Source organism: Bombus flavifrons, chromosome 3 (assembly GCF_040668555.2).
Source record: "Bombus flavifrons isolate JBK064 chromosome 3, iyBomFlav1_principal, whole genome shotgun sequence".
NCBI lineage: Eukaryota > Metazoa > Arthropoda > Insecta > Hymenoptera > Apidae > Bombus > Bombus flavifrons.
In genome coordinates this window covers 7962131-7987717 of record NC_138444.1, presented here as the reverse complement: position 1 = coordinate 7987717, position 25587 = coordinate 7962131, and the positions used below count along the sequence as shown (strand labels likewise).

General features: G+C 37.0%; 1 protein-coding gene across 1 annotated transcript in view; it reads right to left on the bottom strand.

Annotated features, from left to right (window-relative positions):
• Positions 1–25587, bottom strand: part of dysc (whirlin protein dyschronic) — a 108189-nt gene that overhangs the window by 60804 nt on the left and 21798 nt on the right. The window contains 2 exon segments of the mRNA XM_069109165.1: positions 12173–12522; positions 13266–13613. Of these exon segments, the coding sequence (XP_068965266.1) occupies positions 12173–12522; positions 13266–13613 (698 nt within the window).

Sequence of the window (25587 nt, the reverse complement as noted above, 5' to 3'; positions counted from 1 at the left end):
TAAATGCCTTTATTTGAACGAAGAAAGGCGAAGACAGCACAAGAAAAGTATGATAAAACTTTGGTTTTCTTCAATTTCGAAATAACGGGTATCGTATTTTATCTAAGGAGGACAAAGTAAAATCGAAGATAGAAATAAGGGATGTCACAGAGAAACTTAACAAGGGGAATGAAAGAAAAATAGGTGAGAAGAAAACGAGTGGGAGCACGAGAAGGAGCAGTAGAGTGCGGATGCAGAACAGTGAAACTGCTTGTAAAACAGAGATTACGATTTTGTGCCGGTGCGTGTTCTCTTGTGTCTCGCGAGCAACGTAATAGAAGGGCCATGCAAAACGATTTTTCTGCGGAAATACGTTGCGATAAGGATTTGCCTCTGATCTAGAACTCTAACCACAAGGAAATAAGGAAATGAGAAAAGAGATTACGTATTCCTTCTTCTCGACTTTTCTCTCTTTTTCATTATTTACCTACTTGCTGGGAAATATTCCATTTCCTGGTTGTGTGCTTTTGTAGTGATGTATGGAAATCCCAGAATATTATGGTTAAATTGATCGTCTTTGTTATTTCCGCAGAAAGAAGGGAATATTACGACGCACTATATTTATGGTTGGGCTGGCGAATACATTGAATATATTTGTGGTATGATACTTTTCGAGCTCGTGCAACGAGAATTCAATGACGTATTATTTAGATGTATGTTTTTATACGATAAAATGTCTTTTAAAAATAACTTTTTCCCTGATAGAGTATTGACAATTGTTGTATACTTTTCTTGCTGGCAAATCTATGGCGAACAAAATCTTTGAACGTCCAATTCGTTCGAACGGTTCCTTGCTCGCACAAATTGTTCGATGAGCCTTTTCTTCTTGTAGCGTTTTCAGTTCTTTTAAACGAAGCACGTATTAGTCACAATAAGGAAGCGAAAACGTTTGTTTGTTCGAACTTCGTTTGATCGTTGTATTGAAGTGAATATATTTTTTAAAAAATGTTGAAAGAGTATTAAATAAAGAACATGTTGATGATAAAATTGTAATGATCAGAGATGATAGGAATAATTAATTCAAAATAGAGTTTCCCTTTATTCCAAGGAAGAACATGTACGTAGAAGAATAGTATAGATTCTCGTTAGCCTGAACTAATTAGGCAAAAGTTCCAAGTAACGGTACCGTGGTTGATGAGATTCTACGCCACGTATGTTTCGATGCATTATACATTACACAAATTAGCTGCAACTTAATAGCGATCAAACTGAGCCAGGCGTTTACGCTATCTTTTGTATCATTTTAATTGAATGCCGCGCAAGACCGTGTTAATTAGCTCATTAACCGGTATCTAAAACTGCGAAGCGCGTCATAAATCTGACTCCATTCTCTGTTATGTGAAGCAACGCGCACAAAACTTTCCTCGGTCATTTACTGAAATAAAAATAAATAAAAAGGGAAATTAAATAGATTTACACTTTAACGACGTACCGCGCCAACATATGTTCTATGTTAAATAATTACTGAATTGCAAACGTTTATATATTATATATCTATTCAAAAATATATAAAATATTCAAAGTATACTACTCGTTGTAATTTCTATTAGATTAAACAATGTAAATGACGTATATTAGATATTAAATATATTAAGTTAATATTAAATATAAATATTAAATAAGTAACGTACGTAGATATAACAATAACCAAAGCTTTCTTAATATATTCTTAAGCTTTCGTATCAATATTTTAAATAATTTTTTAAATCGCTCTTCACAAAAGGCCCATCGTTGAAACATTAATCACGAAACTTTCGGGACACGAGTATAATCCTCAATTCCCGGAATTATAAAAACCAATGTAAATTCGATCTAGAATCTAGGTATCTAGTGCATCATATTGCCAAGAGAAAGAATAAAATATTAAAAATATAGCTCGGCAAAGGACACGGGATTATACTTGCAAAGCACGAAGCATCATGAATAGTTAATTCCCCAGATATTTGTCCTGGACAGAGAATAAAACCCGGTCGCATTATTCAGCAAGACTAGATACAATCGATGACCAGTTATTCGCGCGAACAAGGACGAAATTATTATATTCTATACATACAAAAAAGAAATAAAGAAAAAGGAACGAAATCTGGCGTTCGGACCAGATGGACGTCGAATAAACTTGGTCTGTTTGAAGCCATGGGAATCTTGTTCCGCTGGTAAATTAATCTCTTTCCATGCCAGTAAGCTGAGGAAGCAAAGATTAATCCGGTTGATAAAAGAGATAAGAAGGAACAATGAGCTCGTTACGCGAGGCTCGTGTTGCCCCTGCCGAACTTGTGTCGTCGTCGCCACGGCTTAATAAAACTTCGCCGCGTGTCTCAAGCCCATTTAAGAACTTGATTTCCGCCTTGAGAACGCCCTCTTTCTATTTTCCTTCAAAGACGTCGATGATGAAATATGGACGCGAGGTATGCCGGTGCTCTGCCTGTATAAATACCGACATATTAATTTTCCTTCTTTTTGTACCTTTGTTTTAGCTTTGTAATTTTCTAGCTCTGTAATTTTCTAGCTTTGTTTCAACAGTGTCATTCCGATTTCATTCTTCCTCCGAGTCTCTTTCTTTTTTTTCTTTTCTTTAATTTGTTTTCTTTTTGAACGAGATGAATAGAGACGTTCGGAATACTTCGAAATAATCATTATAAATTCGTAACTGCCAATTATGAACTATTATTTCGTTGTATCAAAAATTGTCACTTCTGACACGTGTAATTAGATGTATCATTTGTCATTTTAATTTCTCAATTTATCTTAAATCCGCGTATTTATCGGTTCGATATTTCTATAGTTTCTTTCTTCGCTTTTCAATTAGTTTCCTTCGTTTATAACTCAACACGTTACCTTAAATGGGCTTCGTATAATGCTAAAAAATTTCGCATTCGTGCCTGTCCGCAAGAATGTAATGGAAATTACTTGGATAAATATATAAGAGAGATGCGCGTGTGTGTAGGTATACATGTGCGTTTGTGTGTGCACGTTTTCTTCTATGAATTCATAAACTATGCGCATATGCATCATACACTGTCATGCAACGAAACGCCGGCGTGCTAAGCCTAGAGGTATTCTCGGTTATTATAATTGCGAAGTCCCGACGATAAATCGTCGGAAGAACGGAGCAGACCAGAGAAAGGATTCTGTCTTTATGAACATTCCACGCAAACTTTCGCGAATTTTATTATGAAGAAATGGTCCAGTTAAACGAACAATTTCATTTTTCCTTATTTTAAACGAAGTTTTTGACCAAATGCAGAATAAAAAATGTACATATAATTTGTTTTTGGAAAATAATAAGCAAGTAATTTATAAACTGCTACAACGAATATTTAGTATTTCATGTTTAATTTTTCTTTGTTATTTCTGTATTTTTTCTTGATGCTCTTTGAAGAGACTGTATCTAAAATCCCTTACGCGGAAAAAGAAGGAAACGACGAGAAAATTTCGCGGTAAGACACCGTAGTTCCAGTGACAAAAACGAGGTCATAAGAAGATAAACTCTGTTATAACATTCGACTTTTTGCACCGCCACCTTTTTCCTCTTGCTTCCGACTAAACAAAACGTACCGCTCGCCCTAGTTGCATAACTCATCGCACGCAACTTAAGCTAATAAACATCGGCCGGAAACTTGCTATGTCCTCCACGTTACCGCTCGGCGTTTCTTAACTCCCACACTTGCCTCCGATTGTTCACTTTTTTGTAAATCCAAACGTTAACATGTTTGTTATCATAATGAAAGAGAGCATTTATTATATTAAGAAACTTTATAGAAAATAATAAACAAGCTAATATAGATAGAATTAAAAAATTTTCAAGAGATATACCATTTTGACTGATATAATTACTCAAAAATTATATCGCTCAAAATCATATATTTCTTGAGTAACTGCTATGTATACATATGTACTACATATTACAAAATAATGTCCACATATGTTACACACGTGATACCGATATACGCGTCATCGATAGCTGACGTGTTAACAGAAAAACAAATTCGATGTGTAAAAAACTAAACCATGTGACGAATGCTCGACTGTGCCAACAGTGAAAAGAGGAATAAAAGAAGTAAGTACATATGTGGCACATGTTTAAAGGCTGAAACTACTCGTCTTCCTTACTTCGATCTTTTATCATCTCTCGAGATCGAGTCTCCTCGACTTAGCTTAGTCGAAAGGAATTCAGACGACGTTTCCAGGCTAATCTGTCCTTATCACGCGTGCTCGCTCGGCAAAAGAACTCTCGATAATACCAAAACGAGCGAGCTCGTGCGCCAACCACGGAGAAATCGCCGATCGAAACGCGTCGAAAACGAGGACGACAATCGAACCTGCATTCTGATCTTCTCCGGTGGGAATTGGTCGCGAGGTCAACTCAGCCACCTGTTCCTACTTTTAACGACTCTTCGACTCGATCAAGCCAGTGACTCGATTTATTGTCACGAGCACTTTACATAAATATTGTATAATTTAATTCAGAGGACCGAGGATCATAGCGGTGTAACTCAATGCACTGCTAGCTTTCACAAAATTACGTTCTACATTTATTACTATGAAATATTCAATATAGCGTTTCAAGTTATAAAAACATGTCGTAGCAGAGAAGATAGAGCTACAACTTGATTAATTACGAATTGATTCGAATTCTCGAAACCTTGACTTTCACGTTTATAATCTTCGATTCACCATTTCATGCTCGCTCTCTATTTTATGTAAATTATTCGAAAACTCGAGAAATTAGGACTGGTTTTATATATTCTAGGTTCCTCATTTTATTATCATCGTCCAAAAATTCAATTCCTCTAATTACATAGGAAAAACGACGAAGATATCTATTTTAAGGGAACTGAATCAACCTCGTTAAACCAACTTCCTACAAATTTCTCAAACGGGGAAAAAATTGTTGGAAGCGAAATTACCTTCTCCAGCCTTTACCCGCATACCGTGCAACCACGTTCCTAATCACTGGAAAATTTCCGTCTCTATATACAAGCACCGTAATGTGGGTCGTTACTTTTGTACAATCTAAAATCGACAGTGAACGAGTCTCTATAGAAAGAGAATCTATAGAATCTTTCGTCGAACAAAAATTCTCCTCTGTCTTTCTGTTTTATCATTAGCTTCCTTTCTCTTGTGCCACTGGTCGCCCTCTAGTCCCAAGCCCGGCCGATCTGCGCATTACACTTTCATGCGACATCGATCGTTATTCAATGTGTGTATGCATGTATCTATGTGTACATGGACGTGAATACGCGAGTATGAATACTCGAAAACCACGGGGAGATTGGAACGGCCACGAAATTCGCAACGATACAGGGAACTACGCCTGTAATGGCCTTCGTAACCTGTCGAGTGTCTTTGAAACGACCTGTGCAGCACGATGATGGATCGATTCTATCGACTGAATCATTCAGACGTTTATGATCACTCGTTCATATATGTATATATGATAGCATAGAGCAAATGAAAAATTTAATCTACCGATTTGCCGTTTGAGTTGATAAGGAAATTAAATTTTTTTAATTTGAAACACCTCAACGTGACGATAGAGGCCCGAAATTTAGTTACGTAACGTTCGATAACGAATTATTCTTGCTGCTCAAAAAATTACGACCCCATTTTTACAACAAAGACTTATAAAAAATATGAAAGTACTATAATATAAAATACGACGCATCAAAATAAAATTGTAAATTAATTTGAAAAAATATTTCTGTTAATGACAGAAATTCGACATTTAATTACATAACGCTCGAAAACGAAATAATTTCATTCTGTGCAGCCGCGTGATTTCTATCGCGAATAACATGTTAAAAGACAACAAAGTACTAGAATGAGAAAATTGTTTCTGGTTAGGACAGGAATTCGGAATTTATGTATGAAATGTTTTCCGTTCGCGAAAAATTCGTGGCGCTTCTTTTACAACAAAGGATATGAAACTTCGATTAAATCGATAAACGCGGACAGCTGACATTATTAACCTCTTGTCACCTATCAGCCTGTTGCCTTTTCGAAACGAGGTAACAAGCACGATAAAGAAGCAAGGTGAAGAAAATGTCATGTATCCCTTGCACGAGAAACTTTTCTACCAAAGTTCAAAAAATACAGATTCTACGTAAACAAAGTCCATGAAACGAAACGGTATCATCCCGAGTATTATAACGAAGGTGATAATGTTTTAAAAAAGAGAATTTTCAAAATGAAACAGGAACTTTTGTACGAATATCCTCGAACGTTCTATTTTCCAATGGTATTTCCACAACGTCTCTACCATTTTGAAATATACAGACCGCGGAGAAAGGTGCAAGGAATAGGATGATATACTTTATCACGAGATTACACGTCGTTTTATATCATGGTAGCCAGTAAATCGCATCTATTCTTTTATTTAAAAGAATGCCTACAAGCAACGCGTCATATTTCATGCACACAATACATGAGCGAAAAAGTAATAAGAAAACGATATTTCTATTCGCGTTTAACCTTTCGCTCTTGGCCAATCAAGCCATTAAAAACAATAATTCAAGACTTAAGTACCCGTTCGTTTGATTGATAAGGCAAAAGGTTGAAGACGCCTAAAAACGAAGATCAGAGGAAGCTTAACAAATCGTTCGATCCGGATAAACGATAAACCGTTGGAAGTACGAGGCTCGATTAAGCGAACCTGTCTCGAATAGCGACCGCAAATCGCAACGAATCACGGTCGTCCAATGGAGCTCTCGTGTGTTACTAATCGAGCGGGACTACCACAAGGATATAAATCATATCGATTAACGATCGTCGGCCGATGAGGATATAAATCGTTCGCGTGCAGTCTGTAAAAAATTACGGATCACTGGATAAAGGCACAAGTTCGTGCCTTTAATCACGCTTAACGTAATTTATATCGGTGTTTCAGAATTTTTTCCCACTGCCTACGTATCGTCTTTTTCTCGCGTTAACGACGTCCCTGGAAACGATAAAGCCTCTCTGCAATATTCACCAGCACCGGCCATCTGCGTTATCGCTGTACAAGTTTAATATAGCAAAAGTTACGTTTTTCCTGGTATTAAATTGAAGATCACAAGAGAATAATGTGATAAGTATATCTTTTTTGATTTTCTTACTTTAAGCATATCATAGATCAATTTTTATAACATTAATTTTATCATTTCTCAAGTCCTGCTTCTGATTACTGAAACACGTTATTGTACAGGTGGAAAAATTTGAAAAATTTGATATGAATCAGTTTTGCTACTAGCCCTTTAATCAGCAATATACTGAACTTTTTCTCTGTAAAAAATGAAACTTATCTACCTTGCGGTCGTCAATTAGAATCGTTACATCGTGCAAGAAATTTGGTCGATCTCGTTGAAATTATTTTATGAATTTATTAATATCGAATATCGCAATGGAAATTAAAGATTGGAAAATGAAGGTCATTGTCCGTTTGAAATTTCGAGCCATTCGTCTCAATCTCCCAGTGATCTTGTTGCTTTTTGCTTTGTATAATGCTAATGTTCCTCTTTCTCTCTCTTTCTCTCCTCCTTTCAATCTCTTTCACACAGTATCTCGTTCGTTTTGGTTCTTTTTTCCTTACATTCTCTCTGCCTTTTGGTTCGTATGGTTGATGAGTTACCTGACTGCGCTTCTGGTACAGCGAAACAGAAAACAAGAAAGACACACCGCCAGTTGGCTTATTTCGATTTCGACCGGAGCGAAACGACGCCAAGGTTTCGCAATTGTTTCTTCGAAAAATTACCACTAATCGATCATTCGACGCGTCCTACTTTTTTATCGCTAGTCCATGCTCTAGCGAGCCTACTCGCGGACAGCGCTGAAAAAACTTTCGATCTGTCTGCCTCTGGTATTTTAATTTAATGCATTCTTCGATTCCACTGAACAGGTAATAGTCCTATAAATAATTCCATGAATACTGATTCACGCTTCGGCGCGAAATTTCCAACTCGATATTATTACAAAAATATTTCAAATAAATCATGCGAAGAGAATTCTTATGGATAAACAAATCAAGCCAAGTTCGACGATTTTAACTATAAATTTCCTAATCGAACATTTGAATTTAAATGTCTTTCATACTCAGTAGTTTCCTGATTAATACAATTATAGGTTTTATATCTAAAAATGTAAATCCACCGAAGTAAATCTACTTCAAAATTTATTAATTTCTTAATCAAAATAATTTCCGAAATTAATTTCCTTCACATAGAATTCTAATCGTGAACAAACAAATTGTGAGAAATTTTAGGATTTCAGCTATAAATTTCGCGATTAAAATGTTGGATCACAGTTAAATGGTCTTCTTTTGTGAGAACATTTCTCGACTTTCTAATTAACTGAACAAAATTTTCGAAGAAGCTGACGATACACCCAGATGTCGTTTCTAGCCCCCGTGGGATCCACGACGATTCACAAGCTCACACGACACGTTTTTGCGTTTCGAACCAAAAGAAGAAATGTAAAAGGAATAGAAAAAAAAAAAAGAAGAAAAGGTTTCACGCCCGAGATCTCGACGAGGACCAAGCATGAAGCGATCGTTTACGGTGCATGTGCGATACGCCGTGATCAAGCGTGAAGTTTACGAGACTCGAAACCGTGAAACCGGACCCCGACGACGTAAAGCGTAGAGCGCGATGTCGGGGATGCTCCTGGCATCCGCGGAACGTGGATCCCGGACGGGGACATTTCTATTTATCTTTGGCGTACGCGAGGAACTTCTCTGGAGAACCATACCAACCTCTTCCATTCTCCGTTATCTCTATCGAACTTCGAATTCCAGTTCGTTCGCTGATCCTGTTTTATCGTTTATTATCTTTCGTAATGACTGTTCTTTCTCTCTTTTCTGTTCTACGCCCAAGAGAATTTGATTTTCTTAGATTACAGGTAGAATATATTTAATCAAGATCAAACGTAAAAATCGTTTCATCGTGAAATTGATTGACAGCATATTAAATTTTTAGTGGAAAGATTCTCCCATATTGAGATTTTAGTAGAAATATCTCTTTTTCATTTGAAAGAAACGATCGAGATCAGAAAGAGTTCAGATCCCATGTAAATCTCAATGATTGTGAATGGAAACATTAGAAATATCTATTTCTGAATTATCTTTTCTCAACAACATTGAAATCCTCTTGTTTTTTAAGTCCCGAGGAATAACGAGTATACGCAAAGAAATATTTTTTCCCTTGACAGAAATAACTCGGGTCGAAAAAGGTTCGTATTACCTATTCAGAAAGTCTCTGTTGCTTTTTCATTTGCTATAAAAACCAGTATGTTACGCTTATTTTGTGCTCCCCTACTGACCCTCCGATATCGAGCCGACGAAATAAACCACCCTCTTTATCCGTGCAACAAATTCCTCGGGAAATTTACCAGACGGTTGTTTACCAGGCTCGATAAACAAGCGTCCGATATAAAAGACGATAAGTAAACCAACCGAATTCCATCCCTGTTATCCCGTCTCCCACCCCCTAAATTGCTCTAAATTACTAAACATTCCGTGGTGTAATTAATATTTAACGAGTATCGGTACCGTGTAGCTTACCTCCTCTCGACAACTATTTAAAACGCGAGTTCGCTCGCATATTATTCAATGCGTCGGCTTAAATAAAGTCGAGGAGGCCAAGGTGAGACTTGGATTTCCTCTCGTTCTTTTACAATCCTCGCGTGCTCCTCGATAGAAACGAACGATACGATTCCCTGAACTGATTACACCGCCGGATACACTACGTGCAATTATACATCCGGTTAATCCGTTTCACTGGCGAACACGGAAGAAAAATACGCGATGACCGCCGGCAATTAGAGCCGCGTCATTAAACGCTCGCAGTATCGTTGGTCAATTAGCTGGTATCGCTAATTACCCCGTCGAACGGTCGTCCCGTTGTAAATACTTTGAAACGGGGAAGGCGCATTCGCGCCTTAAGATCCCCTAAGGTCGCCTGCTATCGTATACTAATTATGCTTTCTGCTAATCAGTGAAAGAATTCTCAGGTTATTTGATCGTCACCCTTGAAATACAATTTTTATTTAATTGGTTGTAATATCTTCTATATTTTATAGTTATTATACAGGTGGTAATCACTGTAGCATTAGTATAAATATTGTAGTAATAATTGCTGGTATATTCATTTAATTCGAAAGAACAGCCATTGCTAATTTTATATATTTTAACAATGAAAATTAACGAAGTAGTGAAGTTATATGTCGTGAAGAAAATTCTATTAATTCTTTGCCACTTAATTAAACGTATTTCAAATCGAACTCGGCCCTCAAATAGATATAATTAATAATTATCTGATTTTGCCTCCTAAATCAATATTTTTATGTTTTCCAGAGAACTCCAGCATAGGCCAATCAAAGTCGACGAAAATAAGAGGACCATGTCGGTTTCAATTATTTTTTCTTTTCCTTTTCAACATCGTACTGTCCATCGGTCGGCGAAAACGAATGGTGACTTTCTTTCCGCGCAATAAAAAAAAAAAAAGAAAATAACGACAACACGAAGAGGGGAGAAAATCGAGGCGAAACGCGATCCGAATGTAATACATTCTTTCGTTTCCCCCGGAGACCGTAGCTGGAATGGAAATGACGCTTAATGATCGAAAACATGTTTTCTCTCCCTCGCCATTCCCTGTTTTCCGATTCTCGTTCCCGTGACGATCGTCTTTCAATCGAATTGAAATCGAACATTATCGCCAACAGCCACTTCATTTAATAATTCTCAAACGACAGTTTTGTCCACATTTACTTGCCTACATTTACATTTTAATACTTTCCATTGTGGAACTTAGCAGAATAGAAAATTAATTTTTAAATTCCTTTTCATCTTGGTAACACATTTCACGACTGTCACATAATACAAAAATATGCCTTTTTTATGCTATTGCTTGACCGTTGAACCACAATAAGTTAATATTGAATATTTTTTCAGTTATAGGAATTTTTGTGAAAAATTAATTTTGAATTAAAATACAGGAGATTTATATAATAAATATATGACCGTGTATATAATAAATAAATTTATATAATAAAAATAATGAATATGTATTAAAAGTACGTAAATTATACTTAAAATATACGTATATAATACGCATATTTATTATACAAATACATGCGTATTGTTATTATATAAATTTAATAAATATATATCTGACCGGAAATGTGTCCATTACGTATATAAAAAAACTTTATTAATAAAAGTAATAGGACAAGTTACTGTTCCCAAAGAACATTCATTTTATACGTTTGTTGAGATAGGAATATAGTTTGAAGTCCGAACTTCAAATTGTGCAATGAAAACTGAGTTTAAGGACATCGTAAAAGAAGCGAGTTACTTTATTACTTTCATCGCTGCTATGGACGAAATTGTTTCATTCGCTTAACGGAAGGTTCGTCACGAGAACGACAACGGTGAAAATGAAAGACACGTGACAGCTGTGCTGAAGCACAGGAAGCACAGAGTGTCGATGATACGTCGATTACCAACGAGACAGGGCTAAGTCTGCTTAGAAATACGATAGAGAAAATCGGCAATGTCCGTCGTGGTGCGAAGACATAAATTGCGATTTTGTATCGACCAATCGTTTCTAAATAATCTTATCGTGAAACTTTATACACTTTATAGCAAACCTACTAGTGTATTAACATACATACTTACTACATATACGTTACAATATATACATAGAACTTATGCATTGGGTACTTCTATTGTCGCATAAAATGCCAATTCCAATGATATTCCTCTAACAATTGCTTAACATTTCTCAGTTATTTCTAAAACTTTTATCTAAAGATGTATCTATTTACATATTATGATCAAAATATAAGTAAAAAAAAAATGTCAAAGAAACATATTAAACAGTACAAAGAAGCAAATCAAACAGTGCAAAGAAACAAAAAATATTTCGCTATTTCGTTATGAATTTAAATTTCATTATGAAATTCAATGTTACTTTTAACATTTTATAAATAAAATATTGCTAAGGAAGCATCAAAAGAAATATCTATCGCACAACTTTTTTATGAATTTCATTTAAAACAAAATTCGATTTCGCTATGAATCGCAATTCAAAATCCTCGAGCACCACGACGCGCGTACAGCAAGACACGAGCGGCAATGAAAGTCACAGTTGTCGGAAGATACCTCGATCTTGAGGCGCGAAGTACGGCGATGGAGGTAGCCTGAAGGTACTTCGGATCTCACCTGCGTCCTTGCCACCCTTCACGCAGATCCCAAAGCCATGGTGAGAGTCCGGTGGATCTCTCGTCATGGTGATTGTCCTTACGGTGAGCTCCTGTAAACTCAATGGCTGAGAGCTCGGTGATGTCGGAGGATTCGCGGGATTCGGCTGCGATTGTTGCGACTGCTGCGATTGCTGTTGCTGCTGGGACGTTGACGATGGCGTGCTTCGAACAGCGGCGACACTCGCTGGCGAAGACGCTGGCGTTCTCCTATCGCCCTGTCGACGCTCGGACACACCATTTCCAAAAAGTCTGTGATGAAATTTCAATATTACTTTTTTATAATTAATTGGGACCTTTAAAGGTTATCTTGAGTGAAATTTCGTCTGAATTTTTTAAATTTAATTTAGTAACCTATCGTTAATTCTGCCTTAATACCACCGTTCTGTGATAATACAATCGTAATTTTATTGGTAATCGCTAACTTTAACAATATAATTTTCTACCTGGTGAGTGGACTAGATAAAAAGAAGACTCGATCTATAGCGTTCATTGCATCATTTTAAATTAAACGTGATCTAGGACTGAAGGTCTGCAGACTACCTGATTAATTCAGAAACTTTGTTGTCTTTCCTAATCGCATAATAGAATATTCTATCGATACCCTATCCTCTAATCTAGTGAATAAAAATAGCCACATTGCAACTTCCTAATAATAATCCCATTTGTTCAAATCAACATAAATCATTCTAAAAGCTATTTATAACCCAATCTTTCCGTCGTTAAATAACCATTTTGTTGTTTAAAAACAATATAAAATACATTAATCCCAACTTTTTATGTTCTAAATCCTGGATAACAGAACGAAATTCCTATAATGCTTTACTACACTTACATTTGCAAAAACTGATACCAACGTAGTCGAAATGAATATATCTCTATCAAATTATCATTCTGTTAGCTTAATTTCGAACTTTCTGCATAAGAGACTCGGTTAACAGGTTAATAGACAAATCAGTTATAAGAAGTCTAAAAACGAGCATTGGAGAACCTACCTAAGCACCTGTTCCGGCGAAATAGCACCAGAGCCTCCAGTGGCGTGTCCCCTGTGCCTATACGGTGTGGTGTGCGAGGAATGGTGATGAGGAGCACTCGGTGGTCTCTCGACGATCGTGTAACTCGTACCCGGAGGGCTATAATATCCCCTGTGTTGACCACCATGATGCCTGCTGGTGGACTCTAAATCCTCAGCTTCGTAGCAACCACCGGTGCCGCTTCTCAGGAAGTGAGTGCCGCTGCGCAGGAAGTGCGACCCGCTACCACCACCCCACTGCAGCTCCTGTAATTCCGACCCGTAATCCTCCGTACTGCTGGCCATGCCTTTGCGATCCGTTTTGTCAGACCTGGACACAAAACAAGGCAAACGATGGTCGAGTTTGAAACATAAAAAGAAAAGTTTCGAGTACTCGAGCTCTCTCACTTTTCAGCCCGAAATGGACACATCGAAAAATAGAAATTGTTAAAACTGACAAATGTTACGATGATAGTAACTACAAAAGGCATTAGCATATACACTTATCCTCCAATGAAGATCTTCTCTCATCAGGTTTTACATTTCATCTTCGTACTTATTATAAATTATTACTAAATGATACGAAGTTTAATGTATTTGGATCTAATTAGTTAATGCTACGTAATGCTAACGTAAATGCTATTAGGTTGTCCGGAAAGTGTCTTTCTTTCACAGACACGTCTTTTACAACGATGCATCTTTATACAAACATGAAACCTAATTTATCAAACGTTGTAATCTTTATCTTGATAGAACAAAATGAATCATACGTAATTCGATAAAATAATATAAAACGGAAAATGTTATGCATCCATTATTTCCTTATAAAACAAAAGAAACTTTTCGGACGACCTAATATAATAAATACAATGACGTATCTGTATCTTTCGTAGCTATGTGGACAGCTATGTATTTCCTGTTTTAAGATTTAACGTACGAGCAGAATATATTGACCGATAGGTAATGCTGATTTAAATTTCCTAACATGTACTCGTATTCTATTCGATTATACATTTTAACCTTTAGGTTGTGGTATTTGACTATAACTCGAAAGTCACTATATACGAAACACATCCATTGCTAAATTTAACGTTAATCCACGTATCGTTAAAATCTAGTTTCCTCCATTATGCGGATTGATAAGATAAAGATATGCTATACCATAAAGAAATAAAAGTTTTCTCTTAAATTTGGATTCTTTAAAGAATGAGTGGATAAATTAATCACAAAACGCAAAGATCGAGCAAAGACCCAAACGAACCACTCGATTCGTTAAAATCCCTTGGTGTCAAAGCAGTAACTTTTAAGATTATGAAAATACAATTAGCAAGTGTCTCGTTAGGGGAAGATTGCTAATAACCAAAGCGACTCGATGGAAGATAAAGAGGGCCGCGACCTGAATTTCCCAGATAGCACTGCATCGATCTAGAATGTCGTAAATTAATCGAGAATCGTGCCTCTCAGGAGATCGTGAAGAAGTTCTCGTTCTAATATTCACCCCGTGTGCCATTCAAATATCAAACTAAATCGATCTCGTCCTTTGATCTAAAACCTTCTGAGATAAAGTATCGTAGTGTATAACTAAACTGACAGCTTTTGGAACATTTGTAAAAAGGAGAATAAGTGAAAATAAACTCTGAAAATGATTATTTGTATGAAATTCGTTAAAGTAATTTATCACGGTAAGGAATTGTATAGAATTTTGGAATTTCTATACAAAAGAAATATCATTCACTATTCAATTTCCAAATTGCTTTCTCTCCAAACCTTATACGTACTATAGTGGTCTCACAAATCCCAATTCACAATTTCAAAATTCCAATTTTACAAAGTGCTTCGTACCAAACATGACGCTCCAGAAAACCAAACAATCTATTCTTCTTTGAATCTCCTTAAATCAGAAAATGTCAACCCTTGCAAAAAGTCATTTTCCTCTTTACCCTCTTTATGTCGTTTCCATTCGTTAAACTTCTCTTGGAAAATTCGATAACGCATAACGTCTATAATTCGAAAAATTTTAATTCTTCCCTTCGCTTGAGATTCGAGTTACCGAGATTCGACCGTATAGGAGAAGAATCGTTTTTAGAAAATTAATTTGAGAAAATCATCGATGTCTGCTTCGACGTAGAACGAGCTACCATCGAGCGACCATGAGACGACCTTACACCGATTGCTATTAATGCGTGACTAATGAAACAACGGAATTCATGGCGGGAGAAATACCCTTATCGCTGTCGGTTAAACCGATAAAATCTGCACGTGATGCGAGGGCAACGGGGGGTCGAATATTCCATAGCGTGGCGATGTCATAATCCCGACAGGAAACCAGCCATTATCGCAGGAAGAAATTTGAAAGTTCCCCCTTGTTCGTGGTGTTACGCCTCATGCAAAGCCGCCCACTCGTCGCTAGCGATTTGCACGCCCCTGTTGAAATTTCTCCCTCGTGACCGATCGTCCTTCTTGGCGGCGTTTCCACAATCGGAGAACAACTTCCGCGACACCGTTTCAACTTTCGTAAAATATTGCCGTTTTCTCTTATTGTTCGTATTGTTCGTATTTTGTATTAGCTAAATATGTTACAGCGGGGAAGAATGTTACTGACGTAAATCTATCCTAGTCAACAATTTTTGAGTCTTTCTCGTAAATTTGTAAAGTTCTTTGTAAATTCGTAAAGGACACGGTTCCTCGTTCAATCTGTTTGAAGCGATATTTTCCAGGAAAATCTGATTTCTCCCAATATTCTCTTTCTTTTGTTTCTTTCCATGAAAAAGAGAAACAAAAACGAGATCGTTACGTTCTTTTTATTGTGCATGGAATATCAAATGCCATTAACAAGCAACGTTGCATGAAATCCGTATTTTCATTTAATACAAAATCCAATATTTTGTAATTTTCTATTAAAAGATTTTGTTATTCAAGTGCCTCAGCATTGCAGCAGTATCATATATTTTAAAATCATATTAACCGATATCATGGAACATGCAAAACAATGCTTCATACGTTCGTACAAAATACGTAGTTCATGATAGGGTAGAAAAAGAATATAATATAAAAATTTCCCCGCCGAGAGTCACGTTTTCGTTTTATCTAACATTTCATCTTTTATAACGTATTGCCTTATTTCTATTACGTGTCACGTTTTATGGCGGAATACGTAATGACGGATATCGAATTTCGAAACAACGTTTCGGGGCAAGTATCGAACCATATTGGTTGAATCGTAGTATCGATGCTTTCGAATACAGTAGAACGGTGTCCCTAATAATATTTTATAATGATCTATTAAACGTTCCTATTTGAATATTTTATGCGGAGTTATGTCGTTTTATGCTTTATAAGATATCGTCGTATTTCCATTAGGTTTCATATTTTATGACGGCATACATTACGGAGAACATCGAAACTCTTGACGTATGACGCTCGACCGAATATTGAATTAATGTTTTTCTGCATCGAATAACTCTTCGCGGTTATTTCGTGAAAACATAAAATTGATATTAAATAATTCCGAGAGGACAATCGAGATATTCGCAAACGATATAACGAAACTATGGTGAACACCTCGTTTAATTCTCCAATAATTTTATAATCCTTTAACGTTGTTTAATTATATACTCATCGTTGTTTAGGATATACGATAATACAAGATTAGAACATAAGAAAGTTAAGCTAAATATAACTTTCGGAATAGCCTGAAGTATTAGTAACTTTGTTGCATTTAGGTATATTAATTTTATTTTAAACAGCCAAGCTAGCCCAAATCTATATTATTCAAAGTTGAACTATATACCCTATACTTAGAGCTTTTCTTTTATTCCTAGAACACTAACAGGATAAATTTATGGTAAACGTCAAGAAAGGACGACTAATGGCGCGAACTACTTTAAGTATGAGGTTACAGTGACTTTAATCTGTGCTGCAGTATCAATTTCACCCTTTTCTACGCTTTCTTTCCTTCCACTCTTCCTTCGTTCTCATGTTTCTAAATCTTCCTCTTCTGCTTCTCTTCTTTCTCATCATTTTCTCCACACTCCTCTATTCTTCTCTTTTCTAGGTTTCGTCCTTCCTTCATATATATATATATATATAAATAAGTGTTTTTCTATATTTTAAAAAAATAATAAAAGATAACTTGACCTAAATAATGTCCTCTTTATCTCTATAGCGGAATTAAAAATAAAATCGTACGAAAGAGCGATTGTGTCCATGACCTGTCTATAATAACTGGTCTTTATTACGAAACGAACGAAATCTCCAACTTCACCTGGTGCTTGCCAATGAAGATAAGTGGAAAAAGAATACGAGGTAATTCCGCCTTCGGCTGCTTAAAGGGTCAAATCAAATAAGAAGTTCACAATGTTAAGAACTTGCATGCCTCGTATAGCCATGTACATCTATATATAACTAACGAATCGCCAATATTTGCTACACATCGATGTCCACTGGATTGAAGTTGAAATATCAAAGAATTATTTACTCGATCGATTCCTAGCAAATCGATGTTCAAAGTAGGTTCTTCAAAATTGTAAGGAAACTCACAGACAAATTGAAACTTTGTAAATGAAAATCGAGAAAAAATTAAACACGATATTTAATAGTGAGATACTAATAGAATCGAAAGTGTAATTAAATTACACTTGTACTAAATCATAATCGAACGACGTTACAATTTTATCTCACGACTCGGACTCGAAATTATTTTTCCGCGACAAAACTGTTCCAATTTTTCATGTATTCCTTCGACGTAGTGCTCTTTACTGTTCACGTGCACGTATTTCTCGTTCTATTTTTCTCATGTACGAGTACCTTGTTCTTCACGCCGTCTTATCGCACATCGCATTTTCTATCCACCATTTCAAACGTTTCTTAGAATCAAAGGAAGACTAATACGGCAAACTTTACGATATTTTCCCTAGTTTGTAATGGTTAGAAAATGATCAGTCAATTTTAAAGGATATACAATTTTTCGAAATATTTGCAAGACTATTGTTCTTTTACAAAAATGCTCGTAATACACAGATACACGCAAGATCAAGTCTCATGAACTATATCATCATGAATTGTAACATAAGTTATAATTGTGATAATAATTCGATTATATGCTTTGCACAATATATAATCTAAACGAAAGAATTCTTTTTCATTTTTATCTTTAATAATTATCCATATGCATATTGATATAGTATATATATTGATATAGTATATATATTGATTAGTATATATTGATATAGTATAAGTGTTTAATTCCAATTATAAGAAAATATAATTTATAAGAAATTATACTTAATATAAGAGTACAACCTTTTAATATCTAGAACAGTATGAAAGGCGAGAGTCGCAGAGGAAAGATAAAAGTATCGGGGAAACTTGCCGAGGTTTCTGGCATAAATGACAGATTAGATAGAGGGATCAACGAAATTGAACAGAAATTCGAAGCTCCACGTAGAATATTAATCTAGGGAGGAAGGAGGTGGTGGAGAGCTTCGACACCCCGTGACAAGTCGATTTTCTAGAACAACCGCGGCATTACCAGCGCGCGGCTAACGTTCTAATAGCGTTAGGAAGCCTCCTGTTACCGGCGGAAGAAATTTCGGAGTCATCCGGTTCGCGGTAAATGCATACCTATGCAAAGCCGGTGCTTCGTCGCGGATCGATCGTTGGCCAACGAGCGAGAGAATCGACTGGCCGCGGTGTTTAATTCATACTACCGACCGGCAACGATCGATTCGCATTAAGGTTGGTTTATATTAACCGCTCGGACACGGAACGATTCCGTTACCGTTCCATTAAGTCGAAGACATTTAGCGTTTATGTTATGAAGACTTCCTTTCACAATTATTGAGCTAAAATTGTTAGTGAAATTTTTTGCAATTCCCAAGTTACAGATTATTAGATACGTAATTAGTAAAGAATTAGTAAATTCTGAAGTCTAATAGCTAATTACTAACTAGAGACATATTATTGCTATATATAATAATCAATGGATATATATTATTACGAATACATATATGGACACAATATGTGAATATACAAGGTGGTTGGTAACTAGTGGTACAAGTGGAAAGGGGGTGATTCTACGCGAAAAAAGAAGTTGAAAATATAGAATAAAAATTTTTTTTTTATTTTTTTTTCTTTTTTAATTTTCCCATCGAGACAACGATCTACAGTGAGATCCGTTATAACGTACTGCACGCGTACCGAGCGAAAATTCAAAGTCGATTTTCTCGAAAACAAAGCCTCAAACGAAAAATTTTTATTCTATATTTTCGACTTCTTTTTTCGCGTAGAATCACCCCCTTTCCGCTTGTACCACCAGTTACCAACCACCCTGTATATTAGGTTGTCCAAAATGTTTCTTTCGTTTTATAAGGAAATAATAAACGCATAATGTTTTTTGCTTTATATTAGTTTATTGAATTATGCACGAACATAGTAATAGAAATAGAACGAAATGGATCATACCTAATTCAATAAAATGATATAAAACAGAAATTGTTGATCATCTATTATCACCTTATGAAAGGAAAGAAACTTTTCGGACAACCTAATATTATCATGAATAATAATTCGTTTATCAAGGAAATAATATATTAGCAAAATACGGTAATATACTAACATTTACGAAAATAAAAAGTCCGAAATTTATCATTTTGTCGCGTTTAGTAGATACTTCCATTGTTAAATGTACGTTTTCTCGTTGTTACAGGAGGGCCACGATGTTCTCCGGAAGAAATCATCCTCAAGAGACGACGATTCTCCGCTACCGCCCCTTTTACCACTCGCTCGCGCGAATTACACGAATTCTCACCAGCTCGAAAATGGAACGGTGGAAACTTGGCTGTTTAAATCTACTGTGTGGCGCTTCATAAATCGGAGCTATAGTTATTTGATTAGCTCTGTTATTAAAGTCGGTCTCGAGGCAGGATGAAAGTAATATTATGGGGCAAATGTTTTTTCAGTTTGAAAAATCGTTCCGTTCGGAGAATTTGCTTTGGCTCGCCGGATATAACTTCTCTGATGTAAATTTGTGAATAAAACTTGAAAGAAATAGCCTACCATCTTGACACTCACAGTTACAATAGCATTTTATTACCTCAATATTTCATATTCGATTTTAAACGGTTTCCAAATGGATTTTTCTTTCAAGAATGTACACGATAATATGATAGTATAGACTATAAACACGCTCAAGTTTGAAGCGAATGAACTGAATACGAGCGAAGATCTACAAAAGATCATCCTACGTGCGATCATTTCTACATGCGAAAATAAATGAAACACGTAGAGTTACACTTCTTCGTTCAATGTTTCATTTTTAAAAACAACGAATTTAAACGTGAATAATGAAGCATCTATTAAATTGAACCAATAATTTTTCATAAAATATATAACTAATGATCGAACTGAAATCGAACACATCTGTAGCCAAAAGTTACATCGTTCCAATCCCAAACAATATTTGCCTATTTTCATATCTCATAAGAACTCACAACACTCGACTCGATTTCATGCGATCCATCATCGTAACTTGACGTTATCTCTTCTCTGCAAGAGGAACGGAAATATCGACGTTCTCCCCTTTCCCAGAGCAAATTTTAACCTCTGACCTGTACACCCGACTCCACGAATAATCCCGCAGGGTAGGTCGATTTCAATGAAAACCGGCAATTACCGAATACCGGCCAACCGACCGCAACATTGTTCAGCCGGCAGTGTTACAATTCCAACAGCTCACACAACCTACACCTGTGTCCTACCTAACAGGCCACAGCCACCCGATCGCTCCACCCCCCTCACATACCGGCCACCATAATACCCAGGAAACCGAGCAATTTCCCAAATAAGCTCGTCGACGCGCGGTTATTCATGCCGAGACAGCAATCAAACCAGTTTCTACCCTCGTCAGCGAGTCAAGCTTGACCCAACCTTGACACTGAGCTGAAGGGGTAGCTTGTTTGCCGGCGGGGGTTGGCCGCGGTGCAAGTTACCCCTGGACGTTCCTAGGGGTTGTAAGCGGAGGGATAGAGAGGGCTGAGAGTACGGAAGGTATCTGTGAAACGGTGGAAAAAGGCTGAGGAGGGGAGAAACGAAGGAGGGAGCGACAAAACGATGAAACAGCCAGGTGGAGGAAATGGTAGCGCGGGAAGAGTTAGAGAAGAAGAGAGAAGACACTGTGAAAACGCGACAGAGAAGAAGACTACGTAGGATACAGTATGTTGAAAGGAGAAAGAGTAAACGATACAGGAAGAACGAAGAAGAGTAGATTAAGAGCGAAAGAGAGAAAGATAAAGTCATAGTGGGCGATGGAGTGGGTGACAGTAGCGGGGGCTGAGGAAAACGAAAGGAGGGATACCATGTACCCCGTGGTGCGAGGGTGGGGCGATCAATACTGCAGGAACACCCCCTGAAGCCGGCTTCATTCAGCAGCTCTCTTTCCACCGATTCTCGTGACTTCGAGCCGCTCTAACGTCGCTACTATAGCCGACTATACTGCTGCACTAAGAGCGCAAGGGGCAAACGGCACGATTGTTTCGAGATAATCGCTCCTTTTCCATTTAATCGCGTTAAAAGGATGAAAGAAATTCGCGGGAAAACGACACTCTTTGATTTTTATCGATTTCCGTACCACTTGAGAATTTTTGCCATTCATCATTCTCCTGTTTAGACTTTTTAAGCTAAGCTTTGATGAAGATTAATAGCAAATATTGTGTACGAAGAATATTTTTAAGTTTCTTCCTCGTTCTTTCCTGGTTTGTTTTTCCTACTTTTTCTTTTCTTTTTTTTTTTTTTTTTGTTAAGCTGATTATAGGTTAAGCTACCAGTGAATGAATGGATCTTGTATCGATCGGTCGAAGCACTTGTTTTCGTATGATGTTTAGAGTGGCACTAGGCCTGGCTCATTTTTCAAAGCCGTCTTCAATCAATCACGTCAGGAACAAATTGAATCATCCAATGAAGGAAACGATTTGTCACTTGGATACACATAGAACGAGAATAGGAAAGGGAGACTGATTGCCAAGAATTAAACTCATATTTTATTTACGAATCGACAAACGAAGCAAGTGGCTCGTAACAAAAGCGACCGTTGTCGAATTTTTTGGCTTTTTAAGTAACCATGCATTGTAGTAATCAGGACTCAGACATAACACGACGAAATGGATACTACGAAATGTAATTTATATCTTGACTTATTATCGAACAAAAAATATTTTTGATTAAGTACAGTGGTTCGTAACAGTATATGAACGTTTATCATAAAAAGCTTCTATGCAACTGATAATAATCTTTGATATCGATCTCCACGTGAAACAATTGAAAGCTAAAAGAATTACGATATATAGTAATGGTGTAAAGGAAACTCAATTTCGTATGGAGTAATCCGTGCTCCTTTGAACGCTTAATAGAATGATTAAAATGAGAAAATGGAGCAGAAAACGATCGAATACCACGAGTGAAATTCTCTGATGAATATTTTTCTATCAGGCGCGCTAATGAGAGCGTGTCGTTTTCAACGATCCACGGAAGAAAGTGAAATCTTTTGAGGCGTGCACGATGCAAATTATCTTAGAGGATTACGCGGCACGCCACGAATCGCGTCTAGTATTATGAAACCCAGTCGGCGAGAAGGATCGGCTCGCGTCGACGACGATCGGGACGAAGCATCGTTGAATTTTCGCGCATCAATTAACGATTACCCCGCCGGCATGGTGATTCTATCGAACGTTTTAAATATAATTCTTCGTTCACAGCCGCGCGACACAGCCAGGGCCTTTACGGTCATCCTTTCGCAACAAATACGTCATCATCGATCATGGGCCTCTTTATTAACGAGCCTCGTTGATGAATGAATTCCTTGCAAAAATTCTTTCGTCGTTGTTCGATAAATAATTTTAACCATCTGTGTTTTATTGGCGCTGTTAAAGCGATATTGTTAATGTACAAGTTACTTCTTCTACAGTTTTCAACGATAAAATATGGAAAACACAAGAAGCCTGGTGTATACATAAACTTACAAATATTCGTAACTTTGTTTCTTTCGAAGAAATTTCCTGACTTGTTTGCATTGAAAGTTCTGAAATTGTTGGTCGAATGTATCGCGATGCCGTAAAGTGTATATTATGTGGAGTTCTCACGAAGGGTGGCTGACTAGGACGCGTGTATTCTACTGCATCGCTACGCGTTAGTCTTTTCTTCATTTCTGTTGACGTATTGCTGCAATTGTTACGTTATTATACTATTATTAGACACTCATGCATTTACAGAAAATTTAAAGCTGCAAAACCTCCTTTGGTAAAATCATACTGATATGTTCCTTTCAATTCGTATATATCTATCTTACACGTACAATCCCATTGTTTTCCATAAAAGTCAGAAATACTGAGAATACTGAACAAGTAAAATTCCTTCGCGATTTTTAAACGATATTGCAGCAACCATTCCTAGCTTCGTTTTTATAACCCTCCAGAAATAAGAACATCGTAAAAACTTTATATCAACCTATCTAGACCTGACTCGTCTACGATCATTTTGCAGCTGCGTCCATTAAACCCAGGACCACTCTCAACTCATTGCCAGAAGTAATCAGACGTAGCGTGATCCAGCAAATTCTCCAAAATCGATTTATAATTAAACACAGTCTTCCCTGTTCGAAACGAGTTGCGGCACGACGAAATAATAAAAAACAGGACGCATCCAGTTGGCTAAATTAGGATAACACTAGGCGCGATAAAAGTCAAGCCGTTTTAAGAGAAACGTATCCTTCTTCCCAGGGGAAACAAACAATCGTCGAGAAAATGTAGCATTCCTTAAAAGGAAAAGGTAGAAAAAGTACAAGGTGTTTGATAAAGCTGGGCAATATTTATAAGATGTGATTCTAAACATTAAAATAATGACGGAAGTTTCTGTGACAACAAAATGTCGTTTGAGGCCTATTTTTCGTGTTACGAACCAGCTCACTTTCTCTGTAACTTGCTCATTCTTCATACATCTCATGCCGAGACAAATTACGGAGATTACAGATACGAGAACGAAATTACGAGAAAAAACGCGATAAGTCACAGTTTTTTGTCTTTTATAAAGAAAGTCATTCGAAAAATTTCAAACTATCTTCTCTTATAATCAATTTTCATTTACTCTTTGCTCTCCTGATACTCGTTTTTCATTTAATCTAGAGATCAACATACGCTTCTGCTAACTATCTAATATTAAGTTTTTTTTAATTATTGATTATTCTGTTGGTTTTATGCCTGCTCGTTTTATTTTTCATTAAAAAATTTACCATCCATTTAAAGTATCATATATTCACATAAACTTCTTCATTGTTTTAACGACAAATCTAGCATCACGATTCACAAGCATCAGCAATTTTTCTAACGTCCTATACACAACAACGAAGCCACAAAGAAAGAAGCGTATGAGCGAGCGAGAAGAAAAAAGAAAAAGGGTCAGGCGAAAGGGCACGCAGTAAAGCGCGCAAAGAGGGTCGTAAAGCGTTGGGTAGCATCCGGTCGATGGTCAAGCATCCCTCTGGCGCGATATACGCGAGTTTTCCTTGGCTACTGGCAATAGGACACGCAGCCCTTCGAGAACGAAGAACAACACAGTCGCTGCGGCGACTGCAGTGGTGATATTTCACCGGGCGAGTCCGCGGAAAGGGGCATGCCTGACCTCTTGGTGTACTCAGGTGCGCCAACGTATACGCCATGCACGGTCTGTGCACCGTAGGTGGAAACGACACGGCTCAGGTGTCCCGTGAGCACCCGCGCGCCCACGCCGGAGACGAATAAAGCTGCCGTTTGTAAATATTGAACGAGACCTAACTACACCGAAGCCGATGTTGGGCTCTACCTGCTTCGCAGGATTAAAATGGATGCTGCGGCTGTTACGGAGATGCGCTTCTGCAAAGAAACACTTTGTATGCTGATTATGGGCAGAGTATGAACGTATAAGGGATGTGCTGACGATGGTTACAGGAATGGAAGACAAATTAGGGATACATAGAGGGGATGTGGGATTAATAAATCGCTATGGAAATTCAGATTTTTGTGGAGGCAGTTGAGCAAGAAATACAATTGTAAGCGAGGATCCAGGTGTTGAATTTAGTTCAAAGTTTAGTTGTTAAGAAATTGCATGAAAGGAAAACAACGTTATATGTGTAGTGAGTGTTAAGAAGCGGTATAAGAAAATTGGTAGAAGTTTGATATTTGATGTCATGAATTAGCTATTGGGATATTCGCGGAATTTCTGCATAGGTGGCACTTAAAGAAAATTTATATAAATGTTCCGACACGTAAACGTTAACTTGT